The following is an 11,646-nucleotide window of genomic DNA, read 5'->3' on the forward strand; positions in this document are numbered from 1 at the left end:
GTTAGGGTTAGCGCTGGGCGACGCGCTTGCCGCAGGGGTCAAGAGCACGATCTAACACTCGTTCTGTTCTTCTTCACCATTACAATAACGACACATGTAAGTATAGCTGCATCGACGACCCGATGGATCTACTGCACGACGGTGGGAATTCGGTTGAAGGGGTTACCGCCGATGGATAGATGGATGGATGGATAGATCGACGTGCTGAAATGGAACCGATCGAGCATGGATGGATGGATGTATTGTGGAGGGAGGCATTCGGTGGCCGTGACCATTTGCCGTGGCAACACCGAATTTGCGAAGGAAACGGGCCGACCGATTGAGAGCAGCAATATCAGGCGGGCAGTACGATCAACTGCGAGGAACCACCCGGGTTCTGTCTGGGCGGTACGGAATTTCGCAGAATCTGACCTGTTGCCGCCTTTCTCTCCCATAGTGAGGACGTCTGTCGACTCTTTATTAATCAATCCCCAATAACCAGTCGAAAAAATGTCTACAGAAGGAGATGTTGTCGTTGAGGTGTCCGCTGACGAGGGTGAGTTTCCGGTGCAGACAGAACTACTTCGCGAGCATGCCAACTCATTGCGGTTTTGGTACTAGTTGCTCCCCGCGGCTCCATGTCCGTTGAGGAGGCCCTCCAGGAGGTCTTGAAGAAGGCCCTCGTCCACGACGGTCTTGCCAGGGGTCTCAGGGAAGCCGCCAAGGCTTTGGACAGGTGAGGACTCGGAGTGACGCAAAAAAGACGGAATGCTGGGAAAGTTGGCTGTATGGACGACGGGACGCCTCGGGGATGATTTTGCACCTATCCTACATGTTTCAAGACGGGACTGAATGGCTTAGCCGTGATTGATATGCATACCACTGAGGGGCGGAACGGAAGAATGATCTTGGAATGACGGTAAAGAGAGAGTCTGGATGAACAACCTTCTAACCAGCGATCATTCTCATTCATCAGGCGTCAAGCCCAGCTTTGCGTCCTCGTCGAGACCTGCACGGAGAAGGAGTACATCAAGCTTGTTGAGGCCCTCTGCGCTGAGCACGACATCAATTTGATCAAGGTCTCCGACGCCAAGAAGCTCGGAGAGTGGGCTGGTCTCTGCAAGATTGACCGTGAGGGTAACGCTCGTAAGGTTGTCGGATGCTCTTGCGTCGTTGTCAAGGACGCCGGAGACGACACTGAGGCCATGAACGTCCTCCTCGAGGTAAGTTTTCATAAGCGTCCAATATGTTTCAGCACAACGACATATGGAATCTAAACTTCCCAATCCTTTCAGTACTTCCGTACCCGTTGAGCTGGCACCTGACCTCGTTGAGCTAACCATGTCATAACGGTGTGACCCGGGGTTGCGTGGGAAGCCGTTGAAGCGAACTTGCTTGTAGCATACACAATTACATCTGATCACCTGAACATATCCGTTACATATCTTGCATGTTTTTGGGACCATGGTCTCTTGCTCATGTACCTATCGATCTCGGCAGCCCAAGGTTGCTGCCTGCCACTTCCAGAGAAAGCTTGACCCTTGGGGAGACACTTTTGCAGGTTTCTCCGCACCTTCCACCCGAGAAACACTATTGGGGAGGTTTCACCCGCCCATAGAAACATTATTGGGGATCTGGAGGGGTTCTTCATTTTGCTCTGATAACTCGGATTCCACATATGCAGGAGGTTTCATTCTTGGTTCCACAACAGTGAGAAGGCATCCTTCGCTGGAAGGCCCTCACTTTCAACTGTCTCACAGAATTCTACGAGGTCTTCCACAACGTGGCCAAACTCCATCCCAGTCAATCTCAGTCCACCAAAAGATCTCGCAACTGCGGCAACTCAGTCCTCACCACCGGCGCCCAACTCCAACCCAGTCCATCGCGAGATTCTGCAACTAGCGTAAACGACCTTCAATCCTACCCTCCCAGGGTCACTATATGTCCGTTTGTGGCTCCCTTGATGCTATCCACTGTATCTGTTCATTTTGCTTTCGCCGACCATCCACCCCTTCCGGTTGCCGCTCCTCATCCGTTCCATCACCACGTTCCCGCATCACAAGAACATGCACGCTCGCATAGTCGAACAAGACGTCCAACCCACCAACCCCGCATCGACCACGTCCCGCACCCACCCCGCACACCACCCATATGCTCTACAGCCTGGCCTACGATCTCTCCATCCCGCTGATCGATCTTCGGCGTTGCGAGCGACAGCCAAGCTCGGCGTCGTGATGGTACGGCGGGCTTTCTCCATCCGCCCAGAATAACCTCGGCTTCGAGAAGAACGGTTGGTTTCCATCGATCCACCCACCTCCTACCCACGTGAATGAAGCCACCTAATGAGACACACATTTTACAATCAGACACTTGCGCCATGAGCTTCTTCGCATGGAAGACCTGCGCGGATGAGGTTCGTCTTCGGGGGTATGTCATGCGTTCTACTAAGTCTAAACCAGTGAAGCTTAAATGTTACTGTTACAAATTCACCGAAAATAACGCACTGTCGAAAAACCGTCAAACTTGATAAGCACGTCTCTGGCAAACTGGCTCAGCCGCCTCAGCCGCCTCGGGTACATAAGCCGAGGCGGGGATGCCTTCAGACTGTGAATCTCATGAACTATTTTACAGCACGCACCACAAACATTTCATTATCACAATCCAGCATCTCGAACATGACCCAGTCAAGGCATTCTGTCTCCGACCTTATCTACCAGTGCGAAGTCCGCCAATTCGCACGATACCGGCCAAAACCCACCACACCACGCACCTTCGTGCTTGAGAAAGTGATGCGATTTGAGAAGCAGCGCCTCGGCCTTATTGGCAAAAAATCCGTGAGCGACATTGTCGAGGAACTACATGACTACCTAGGTCTCGCCGTAGCGGCGGAAGGTATGGACTCATCATGTTTGCTGCTTTCCCGTGATGTCCGCTGACTTTCTGATGCCATTGCCATAGAAAATCGCCCTGCCGACGTCCCTAGCAGCGTCCCCATCTCGCTGTCCCCTGGTAGCCGCAGCCCCCCGTCGGCCTCCCACAAAGCGTCCACCGTCCCGCAAATCATGGCACCCGCCCCCGGCTTCTGCACCCTCCCCATCTCGGCCGACCTTGCCTTCGCAATCCCTCAACGCGATACCCTCGCCGACTACCAAAAGCGCCGCGCTCGCATCGCCGCCGAGTCCCAGTCCGCCCGCCCACCCGAGATGGGGACGGTGTCCCTCGGTAGCCGCATCCCCCCGTCGGCCCCCCACAAAGCGTCCACCGTCCCGCAAACCATGGCACCCGCCCCCGGCTTTTGCCCCCTCCCCATCTCCGCCGACCTTGCCTTCGCAATCCCTCAACGCGATACCCTCGCCGACTACCAAGAGCGCCGCGCTCGCACCGCCGCCGAGTCCCAGTCCGCCCGCCCACCCACCTTCAACCGTGACGCCTCCATCTGCAAAATCAGCGGAACCCAGGATGCGGGCTTGGAGACCATCCGGCCAGCGCCCTCCGACGACCCCGCCGTCCTGTTCCCGAAGCACTCATCCCACCACCAGAAAAAGAGCCACTCAATCAAATTCGGCCGTGTCATAAACAAGTTGAAGAAAGCCCTGTCCTTCCCACGTACAGGTGCGTTCCATTTTCAAAGCACCACTTTAGTTTCTCGCACTACCCGGGGTATTCCGTAATTCTTAATTTTGGATTTTCTTTTCGACCACGTATCGCAGATTATTCCACTCAACCCCTTGCTCACGCCGTTGATCGGGAGAGTTCGGCAGAGTCGGGTCCGGGATACCTGACGGCTTGGCGGTTTTGTGTGATACCGCCGACGGAGAGACGGGGGACCCGTGCCGACCCAGGGGAAGGCAATTGTCCTCCGCCCTCCCCCCTCAGAATCTGGCTGGATTTCATCTTGAACATTTTGATCCCTTCCTTCCTGTGCCGCCGGACTTCACTCAACGGCTCCCATGACTTCCGACCATTCCTGAGGTCATGGCGAATATTCTCTTAACGACAATGAGAAAAAGGTGTGTTGCGGATTGATGCTCGCTGCGTGTATTTGGACGGATATTGACCTCGATGTTTCTCGTTTCTCTGTAGTCGTTTACGTCTCAAGACGGAACTGTTCGCCCGCCTCGCCCGCGAACATAGATAGCACAGAAACACATATACCTCAGATAGTGTAGTTTGAAAGTTTGAAAGTTTGAAAGTTCAAAAAGAAAATGAAGTTCACCCCGTACGTTGCATATCATCGCAAACCCGGCAGCATGATCGTTATGTTTAATCGCAGCCTGTGGCGACCGAGTTCGACAGCGCGTCACCTGCCGTCATTTTCCTCGGTGGGGCTCTCAACCAATATCAATGGAGCCGCTCGCCACGGCCGAAATGGGCAGATCCACGGTCGCAGTCTCGCATGAACAGCGCACAAGAAATAACGAAGCAAGCAATTGCGTCTTCCGGGCTGTTCCCGGCAGCCCCCCCAGTCTGTCCAGATAAGATTCGCGTTGTGGACGTATTAAGCAAATTTGAACCCATTTTCCTGCAAAATGCAGGCTCAAGTGACAAGGATCAAGATCACCGGCACGGCGGCACCTGTGTGGCCAGCTCTTCGGCCCGACAACCTGTCCGAAAGACCGCCGTGGTTGTATATCTAGATCTATCTGGTACAACCGGAAATTGCTCCGACTCTGGGGACCCTATAACGGAAGTTACGGAACATAGCCTCTATGTACAAACAGGCTGATGTCGTGACTTTGTTACCGGCCCCCCAACACATCACCCGGTTGATATCCCATCGGGACTAGAGGGGCACCCGGCGCTTTCGTATCGGCTATGGCGGAACCGCCAGTCACATTGCAGCGCTCAGCTGAATATCGCTGATGATGTTGCACCAGAAGGCTCTTGGCCAGGGGCCTCTATGCGACCTTCCGCCTGTGCGACCACACGGCAATTTTGAGAGCGGAAAATGCTTTGGAATCAGCGCCGATAATGAAAGGCTCACAGTTGAGCAACAACCGGTTGGGGTCCATGATCACAAAGTATGCGAGCAACAGAGCGTAAAGCCTGCAGAGGCTTCACACGCCATGGCTAATCCTCAGCTTTGGCACTGGCATATGGCCCTCGCAGGTGCCAAGCCAGTGCAAATGGAGCCGTATAAAGGTGGGGACCCCATGCCCCTTCTGTCCTCTAGATCAACAGAGCTGGACTCTTAATTCTCGTTCAATTCTGCTTACCTCGGACAAAGATGCTGCTCACGTCCGCCTTCTTCGCCCTCGCCATCGCCGGCACGGCGTCTGCCCAAACTCTGGGCAACCGATACGGCCTCCTCAGCGCCACTCGTCCCGAGATCGGATTCGCCAACTACAACACCGAGCAAAAGCTTCTGGTGGCGAACCAAGTGAAGGAGATGTTCAAGGTTTTTGTCCATCAGTACGAGAAGGAAGACGTCTATGGTGTGAATGCCCTCGAGAAAGTCGACAAAATCATCAAGGACGCCCCTGGCCTCAGCAACCGCGACTTCCAATACCGCATGGTTGCCCTCTTCCAATCCTTGAGGGACCTGCACACCAACTACTACGTGGCGGGTAATTAAGGTTTTTGGTCTATTATAACATTTTTGGCATCGGAAACTTACGCAACATACTCTGAATTTGGCACAGGCCCTCACAACTGCTACAACTTCGTCCAGCCCCTCCAGTTTGCGTTTGTCGAGTCGGAGGACTACTTGAAGAAACCTAAGATCGCGGTCAAGTCTTACACTGTCGACAAAAATGTCCTTGCCCGTGTGCCAGGCATTCAGGACAAAGTGAAGATCGGAGACCTCCTCACCAAGATTGACGGAAAGACATGGCCTGAATACTTCGACACGGTCAAGGCGGACACCGGAGGTGCCAACCAATACGGCGGATACCAGCGTGCTCTGCAACAGATCTCCAGCAAGCGTGGAAGGTCCTACAAGGTTCCCGCCAAGAACGCCCAGGTGTTTACCTTCCAGAGCTCCAACTCTACCTCCACCTTCGACATTACTGTCCCTTGGGTCACCGTTGCGAGCAAGGACTGCCTCGCTGATGCCCCCACCGGCGGTGCCGCTGATCCCAAAAACAATGCGTTGGGCAAGACTGAGCAGAAGTACCACGGAAAGCCTAAGAAGCCGCGGACCGATGACGCTTCCGTCGACGATTGGGGAACTGAGTTCTTCTCCAGCGACCTTCCCGCCGTTGCGTACGCTCCTACCGCGTCCTCCATCGTCTCCTACACCATCTACCGGAACAACGGAGCAAACCTCGGAGTCATTCGTCTTTCGGCCTTCACGGACAGCGCGCCTTCTGACGGAGAAACCACTGCTCTGAACGAGGTCAAGCGCCTTTTGACCGATGTCTTGGCCGACACCGACAGCATCGTTATCGATCTCCGCACCAACGGAGGCGGTTCCCTTGGCTTCGCCGACGTCATGCCCCAGTTCTGGGTCAACGCCCCTAACGGTTTTGACACCGGCTATGGCCGTGCCATCAACCACCCCAACAACGGTGCCCTCTTCAACGGCCCTGCCAACGAGGAGGATTGGGCTGCCGCTTACAACGCGACTCCCAAGGGCAACAAGTACACTAACACCATCAAGTTCAACGAGGCGTCCACCATGAACACCATTGGCCAGCTTTACCTCAGGCCCGTCGCTCTGCTGACCGACGCAAAGTGTTACTCTGCTTGCGACACTTTCTCTGCTTCCATGCAGGACCACGGCTTCACCGTCTTTGGTGAAGACGCTACCACTGGCGCGGGAGGAGCGAACGTGATCGAACACCAGGCCAACCTCCAGGCGTGGGCCCCCAGCATCTACAAGCCTCTGCCATACCAAGAACTCGACAGCAACGGAAAAGCCCGCCTGGGTGTCTCAAACTTCCGTGTTGCATGGCGCCAGACCATCCGTACCGGCCCGAACAAGGGCAAGCTTATCGAGGACGCCGGTATCAAGTCGACATATCAACTCAGGCCCACCGTGCAGGACTTCGTTGCCGACGATGCAAAGGGAGTTTCCAGCCAATTCGATCGCATCGCCAAGTACTTCAAGACCAACTCCAACGAGCAGAAGAAGGCCGGGTTGTTGTTCCAGGCATCCCTCAACGCCACCACGGTGACCGTCGGCAAGACTTTCACCATCCCCTTCACCTCCCAAAAGATTAACACAATCGAGCTCCGCGATGCTAACAACAAGGTCGTCACCAAGACCAACCCGACACCGGTTGACCAGAAGCACAAGGGTACTCTCGAGGTCGTCAACGGTGTCGCCACATTGGGCCGCAGCCTGTTCACCATCCAGGGTTTCAACGGGAACCAGCGAGTCCTTATTACCCGCAGGGAGTTCACCGTCATCCCCAACACCTCCGCGTACTTGAAGGTCGCCGCCGGCCAGAAGTACACTCTTGGCAGCAAGGATGAGTCTGCTTACACCCATGTGTACAACAACCCCACCAACAACGCTGCTGATGCCTGGCAATACAAGAACGGAAAGCTGGTGCTCGGAAACGGAATCAAGTACAAGTCCAATGTCGAGTCCGCCCTCAAGATCTTCGTCAACTTGCCCGCCTCCTCCAAGTTGTCCGCCACGTTCGACGTTGACTCTGAGAAAGACTACGATTACTTCTTCGTCACGGCGACTGACGCCAGCGGAAACACCGTTGAGCTGTACAGGACCTCTGGAACCGTCGCCGCCACCGCCACCTGGCCCATTCCCTTCTCCGGCAATGTCTACCTCTCCATTGAGTTCACCTCTGACGGAGGTGTTGTTGGACGGGGTGCGACCGTCAAGGACATCATCATTGGCTCTTAATTTAGTTGAGCGACTATCACTAGACTTCGTTCCTCATCACACAGTAGACATACCCTGCACATTTACTAGTAGATGTAATCTTTTTAGAAACATACGTAAATATCTCATCTGTAGATCGACGACGTTATGCAAATAAACGCTGTGACTTTTCTCTGTGAATGCCTTCCCATTCAATACATGACGGCCAGAATGTCTCGAAATGAATATCCGAGTGAAGTGCTATTACAAGGTGGTGTATTTTGCAGCGAAACACAACCTGCCGGAGCGCAAGGTTCTCTGTTACTTGGGCGGTGCCACTCTGTTTCCCAACTAAAGATTGTGAAGGTACTTCAAGGGAGCTTGCTGCTGCAAGGACAGTCTGCGATGGATCTGTGAATTCTCCTGCATTCGGCTCTTTCGGAGGGTTCAAGTTCTCCTGTCCCAAAGGATGGAAGCTATAATAGTTTGGCGCAAGTAAGGGTAGCGATATGACAGCGTTCTCACGCGTCGTGACTGGCGGGCACTTTGAGCCTTTTGCCCCAGGGCTTCCCGAACTGAGATCGTTCGGACTTTGGACCCGGAATCGCATACAGGTTATCGCCCGCGAACTGCATCTGTTCATCGCCTACATATAGCTTCCGTCCCGAACGCTCTCGGTATTCCCGGTGCTCGAGTACTGTCCAAAAAGGGTGTCTCGTCGTAGGCTTTTTCAGTGCGAAGCTTTATGTTCGTGCAAGAGTAGTGTCCTTGGCGATCGACTACTGTGACAGCTGTAAACAGGCCGGAAAGCGAAAATAAGTCGAGGAGGGGAACTGTGTAGATTGGGCGACGACAGAAGACACCTTCCTCGTTACTCAAGATGAGTGCCATCCACTGCTTCTTCTGCGGCGGCAAAGACTGCAAGTGGGAAAACTGGAAACCCTGGGCGGAGAAGACAAAGACCAACGCCGTGGATGGGCTGTATTCTAACTGGTACGCCTTGCATGCAGTACGTTCAGATAGCTGCCGAAGGGTGACGTTTGACATGTTTTCGTCCAACGTCGTCGTAGGATCACAGGCCGTATCCTAGCAATGCAACGACCATCCTCGCGCTTGATAGCCGAGTACGCATTGACGCAGAAGTTTCAGGAGCTTGGGATAGCTTCCATCTTCAATCTGGAGGAGTTTGGCGAACACGCGTCGTGTGGTGATGGGATTGAGGTTGCGAGCGGGTTTTCGTATCTGCCCGAGGCATGGATGGATGCGGGAGGTACATACATCTCATCATTTGCGAGAGTTGTCTCTGGAATAGAGGCTGAAGTGCCAATGATTCGATTCCCAACAGTCTTCTACTATAACTTTGGCTGGCAAGACATGGTACCGTCATCCGCACACGTTACACTCTAAACTTGACCAACCACTAAGAGGCTCTACTACCCCATTACATCCAGAACGTCCCAGACTTCAGTCATATGCTAAGCATAGCCCAAGTAATGGCGCACGCTCTTGAAGAAGGACAAAAGGTGAGCCCGGAAAGGTGGTGGAACCCATCCCAGCAAACACCAACCCTTCCCTTTTAGTATATGCTGAGTCACTATCTCCAACGTCTCGGCAGATTGCGGTTCACTGTCACGCTGGGCTAGGTGCGAATTTGTTATCCGTGGACTTTCGGTGTCGGTGGAAAGCGTTTGATTCTCTGTTTCGACTTCTGCGCGAAATCAGGTCGAACGGGGCTGGCGATTGCGTGCTACCTGGTGTACGGAGAGAACATGGATAGCAACACGGTGCGTTTGTCAAGTCGTTTTATCCTGTATTAGGCCATGGGCACGATGCTAAATGTTTCTCACTTCAGGCGATAGAGCTGGTCCGCACCCAAAGGTACGTCCACGTCATTGCGCGATTCGACTGGAAATCAGGACACCTCATCGAAGATTGATAGACCGCTGTCCGTGCAAACACGGAAACAAGCCCTGTTCGTGCATCAGTTCGAAGAGTACGTCAAGCCCTTCAAAGGTGAGAAACAACTAATTTACTGCGGTTTAGTATCCATCGTCCTCCTCACGGGTGCTCATCATTTCATCCAACCTGCTTTGGCTAGTCTACTTCCCAGGAATATGCTCACGAAGCCCGACCGAGTACTCATCCGTCGACCTGCTGACACTGGAAATGGTCCTGCAAAACCAACGACGGTACTTCCATGGGAGTCAGCAGCGCGTCATGCGGTTCGTTCCCAAGGTAAGGCCTCATCACCAGAACAATGTAGATGAAATGGAATCTTCTAGCTGATCGAATCTCCGCTTCGGGTGTGCTTGAACACAGATTGTGAAAACAATCGTAGATCGCTTGACCACACCGCCTTCCGACTCTGCAGATCCGGCGCAAAGAGAGGAGTTCGGCGCTCGCATTGCGGCTGCGATTGCGGGGTATGAAGGTGTTGCGAGCGTTACGGAGCCGTTGATCAGCCTACTGGTATGTTAAGCATCTGTGAATTTGGAGTACCTGGAGCGGAATTGGGGTTGACGGAATAAATGCAGGCAGAGGTGAATGCAGGACATTGGGATGTCATCACGAAGCATAATGATGATGTGCTGTTAGTCCAGTTGTTGTTGTACTGGGTCACATCTTTGAAGGTATGGGTCTTTCAAACCGCCGCCCTTAAGCTAGCTAGGTTGAACTCCCGTATCGCAGGATCCACTGATTCCCAACGACCTTGTCGCCGCCATTCAAACGCTAAGCAATCCACAAGACATCCTAGCGCTCTTCGACAAAAGCCTCCTTGCAACCATCAGCTACCTCCTCAAACCACTCCGACAGGTAAGTCCTTATCCCATCATCAAACCCCTCTTCACCACCCCCTCACAAAACAAAACCACAGCCCACCCTCCCATCAACCCTCATAACCACCTCCCTCCAAACCCTCGCCACCCTCACCACCGCCCACCGCACAACAATCAAACGCCCCTACCGCCCGCAACTTCTCTACAGCAACGGTGTCACACCACCTCTCCCTGTTGTACAACCGCAGTGGAGGGCGTGGGCGCCGCATAGTAGGAGTAATTCGACGAAGGCTGATGGTGCGCGTGCGAGGAGTAGTTCGAGGGGCAGAGATGAGAGTCCGACGCCGAGGACGCCGAAAATGGGAACAGCGGGGGTGCTGGGATCACAAACTCCTGAGACGGGACGTGCTTCCCCGGTCCCGACAACGACGAGTCCCACCGAAGCCCCCCCGACAACAACAATAACAACAGACGAAATCCCTCTCATCGTCACCGTCCTTCACTACATGCTCCAAAACCCCACCACCGACCCAACATCACCCATCAACCGCACAACCAAACCCGACGACGAACCTGAACCCACCATCGAACTCGCAAAACGCGGTTTCTCAACCCTCTCCCAACTAAGTCTCTCCGCCATCCCCAACCCCTCAAAAACAGCATCCATCATCTTCCCCGACACCCCACCGCCACCCCTGCCCTTCCGCCCGCCTACCACCCCCTCCGAACCCCTCCCCTCGACCCCTTCCCACCCAACAACCTACTGGGCCTGCATCCTCGTCCTCCTCGACACCCTCATCGACGCACACCTCTTTACGCCCGAACAGGGGAGTGAGTTACGAAAACTCGCAATGCTGAAAAGTGATGCTTTGGAGATTGCGTATGAGGCTTATGGGAGGGGGGATGAGGTGGGAGGTGAGAGAGATGGCGGGCAGGAGTTGGGGGAACGGTATGGACGGTTTGTGAGGGCTGTGGGGGCGTTGCGGGGGATTGCGGGTGAGGGGTGAGGGGTGAGGAAAGCCGGACAGCGGGGCATTGGACGTTTTCATGTTTTTGACACGCTTTGGACGTTTTTTCTTTCGTAGTCGGGACGCTTTTTGGATGTATATGTAAGAAGTCCCG

The 11,646-nt window shown here is 54.1% G+C and overlaps 4 protein-coding genes across 4 annotated transcripts; all 4 read left to right on the forward strand.

Moving 5' to 3' along the window:
• Window positions 1-51: 51 nt before the first annotated feature.
• EV422DRAFT_528586 (L30e-like protein) lies at window positions 52-1,506 on the forward strand. The gene is made up of 5 exons (XM_053070289.1): window positions 52-96; window positions 437-535; window positions 601-715; window positions 956-1,202; window positions 1,275-1,506. Exons 2-5 carry the CDS (start codon window positions 490-492, stop codon window positions 1,290-1,292), a joined length of 426 nt encoding a protein of 141 aa, XP_052925607.1. The 5' UTR covers window positions 52-96; window positions 437-489; the 3' UTR covers window positions 1,293-1,506.
• Window positions 1,507-2,468: 962 nt separating this feature from the next.
• On the forward strand, window positions 2,469-4,195 carry EV422DRAFT_619880 (uncharacterized protein). Its single transcript, XM_053074082.1, has 4 exons — window positions 2,469-2,871; window positions 2,938-3,591; window positions 3,690-3,989; window positions 4,063-4,195. Exons 1-3 carry the CDS (start codon window positions 2,595-2,597, stop codon window positions 3,971-3,973), a joined length of 1,215 nt encoding a protein of 404 aa, XP_052925608.1. The 5' UTR covers window positions 2,469-2,594; the 3' UTR covers window positions 3,974-3,989; window positions 4,063-4,195.
• Window positions 4,196-4,443: 248 nt separating this feature from the next.
• On the forward strand, window positions 4,444-8,199 carry EV422DRAFT_528592 (uncharacterized protein). Its single transcript, XM_053070290.1, has 3 exons — window positions 4,444-4,893; window positions 5,196-5,545; window positions 5,621-8,199. Exons 1-3 carry the CDS (start codon window positions 4,842-4,844, stop codon window positions 7,787-7,789), a joined length of 2,571 nt encoding a protein of 856 aa, XP_052925609.1. The 5' UTR covers window positions 4,444-4,841; the 3' UTR covers window positions 7,790-8,199.
• A 78-nt stretch (window positions 8,200-8,277) lies between these two features.
• On the forward strand, window positions 8,278-11,550 carry EV422DRAFT_528602 (uncharacterized protein). Its single transcript, XM_053070291.1, has 12 exons — window positions 8,278-8,740; window positions 8,818-9,124; window positions 9,199-9,270; window positions 9,363-9,390; window positions 9,470-9,531; window positions 9,600-9,625; window positions 9,687-9,760; window positions 9,846-9,982; window positions 10,067-10,216; window positions 10,282-10,377; window positions 10,436-10,561; window positions 10,623-11,550. Exons 1-12 carry the CDS (start codon window positions 8,628-8,630, stop codon window positions 11,529-11,531), a joined length of 2,100 nt encoding a protein of 699 aa, XP_052925610.1. The 5' UTR covers window positions 8,278-8,627; the 3' UTR covers window positions 11,532-11,550.
• The last annotated feature ends 96 nt before the right edge of the window (window positions 11,551-11,646 follow it).

Source organism: Fimicolochytrium jonesii (assembly GCF_025526975.1).
Source record: "Fimicolochytrium jonesii strain JEL569 chromosome Unknown EV422scaffold_11, whole genome shotgun sequence".
In the NCBI taxonomy this organism is placed as follows: Eukaryota; Fungi; Chytridiomycota; class Chytridiomycetes; order Spizellomycetales; family Powellomycetaceae; genus Fimicolochytrium; species Fimicolochytrium jonesii.

Excerpts from the sequence above, each read along its gene's own strand:
- EV422DRAFT_528602 (XM_053070291.1), top strand. The coding sequence starts at position 8,628 with ATGAGTGCCATCCACTGCTTCTTCTGCGGCGGCAAAGACTGCAAGTGG. Across the intron at positions 9,125-9,198 it reads ACTTTGGCTGGCAAGACATG|AACGTCCCAGACTTCAGTCA; the intron begins GTACCGTCATCC and ends CATTACATCCAG. Across the intron at positions 9,761-9,845 it reads GTACGTCAAGCCCTTCAAAG|TCTACTTCCCAGGAATATGC; the intron begins GTGAGAAACAAC and ends TGCTTTGGCTAG.
- EV422DRAFT_528592 (XM_053070290.1), top strand. The coding sequence starts at position 4,842 with ATGATGTTGCACCAGAAGGCTCTTGGCCAGGGGCCTCTATGCGACCTT. Across the intron at positions 4,894-5,195 it reads GCCTCTATGCGACCTTCCGC|CTCGGACAAAGATGCTGCTC; the intron begins CTGTGCGACCAC and ends AATTCTGCTTAC. Across the intron at positions 5,546-5,620 it reads ACACCAACTACTACGTGGCG|GGCCCTCACAACTGCTACAA; the intron begins GGTAATTAAGGT and ends GAATTTGGCACA.
- EV422DRAFT_619880 (XM_053074082.1), top strand. The coding sequence starts at position 2,595 with ATGAACTATTTTACAGCACGCACCACAAACATTTCATTATCACAATCC. Across the intron at positions 2,872-2,937 it reads TCTCGCCGTAGCGGCGGAAG|AAAATCGCCCTGCCGACGTC; the intron begins GTATGGACTCAT and ends CCATTGCCATAG. Across the intron at positions 3,592-3,689 it reads CCTGTCCTTCCCACGTACAG|ATTATTCCACTCAACCCCTT; the intron begins GTGCGTTCCATT and ends CACGTATCGCAG.
- EV422DRAFT_528586 (XM_053070289.1), top strand. The coding sequence starts at position 490 with ATGTCTACAGAAGGAGATGTTGTCGTTGAGGTGTCCGCTGACGAGG. Across the intron at positions 536-600 it reads TGAGGTGTCCGCTGACGAGG|TTGCTCCCCGCGGCTCCATG; the intron begins GTGAGTTTCCGG and ends TTTTGGTACTAG. Across the intron at positions 716-955 it reads GCCGCCAAGGCTTTGGACAG|GCGTCAAGCCCAGCTTTGCG; the intron begins GTGAGGACTCGG and ends CTCATTCATCAG.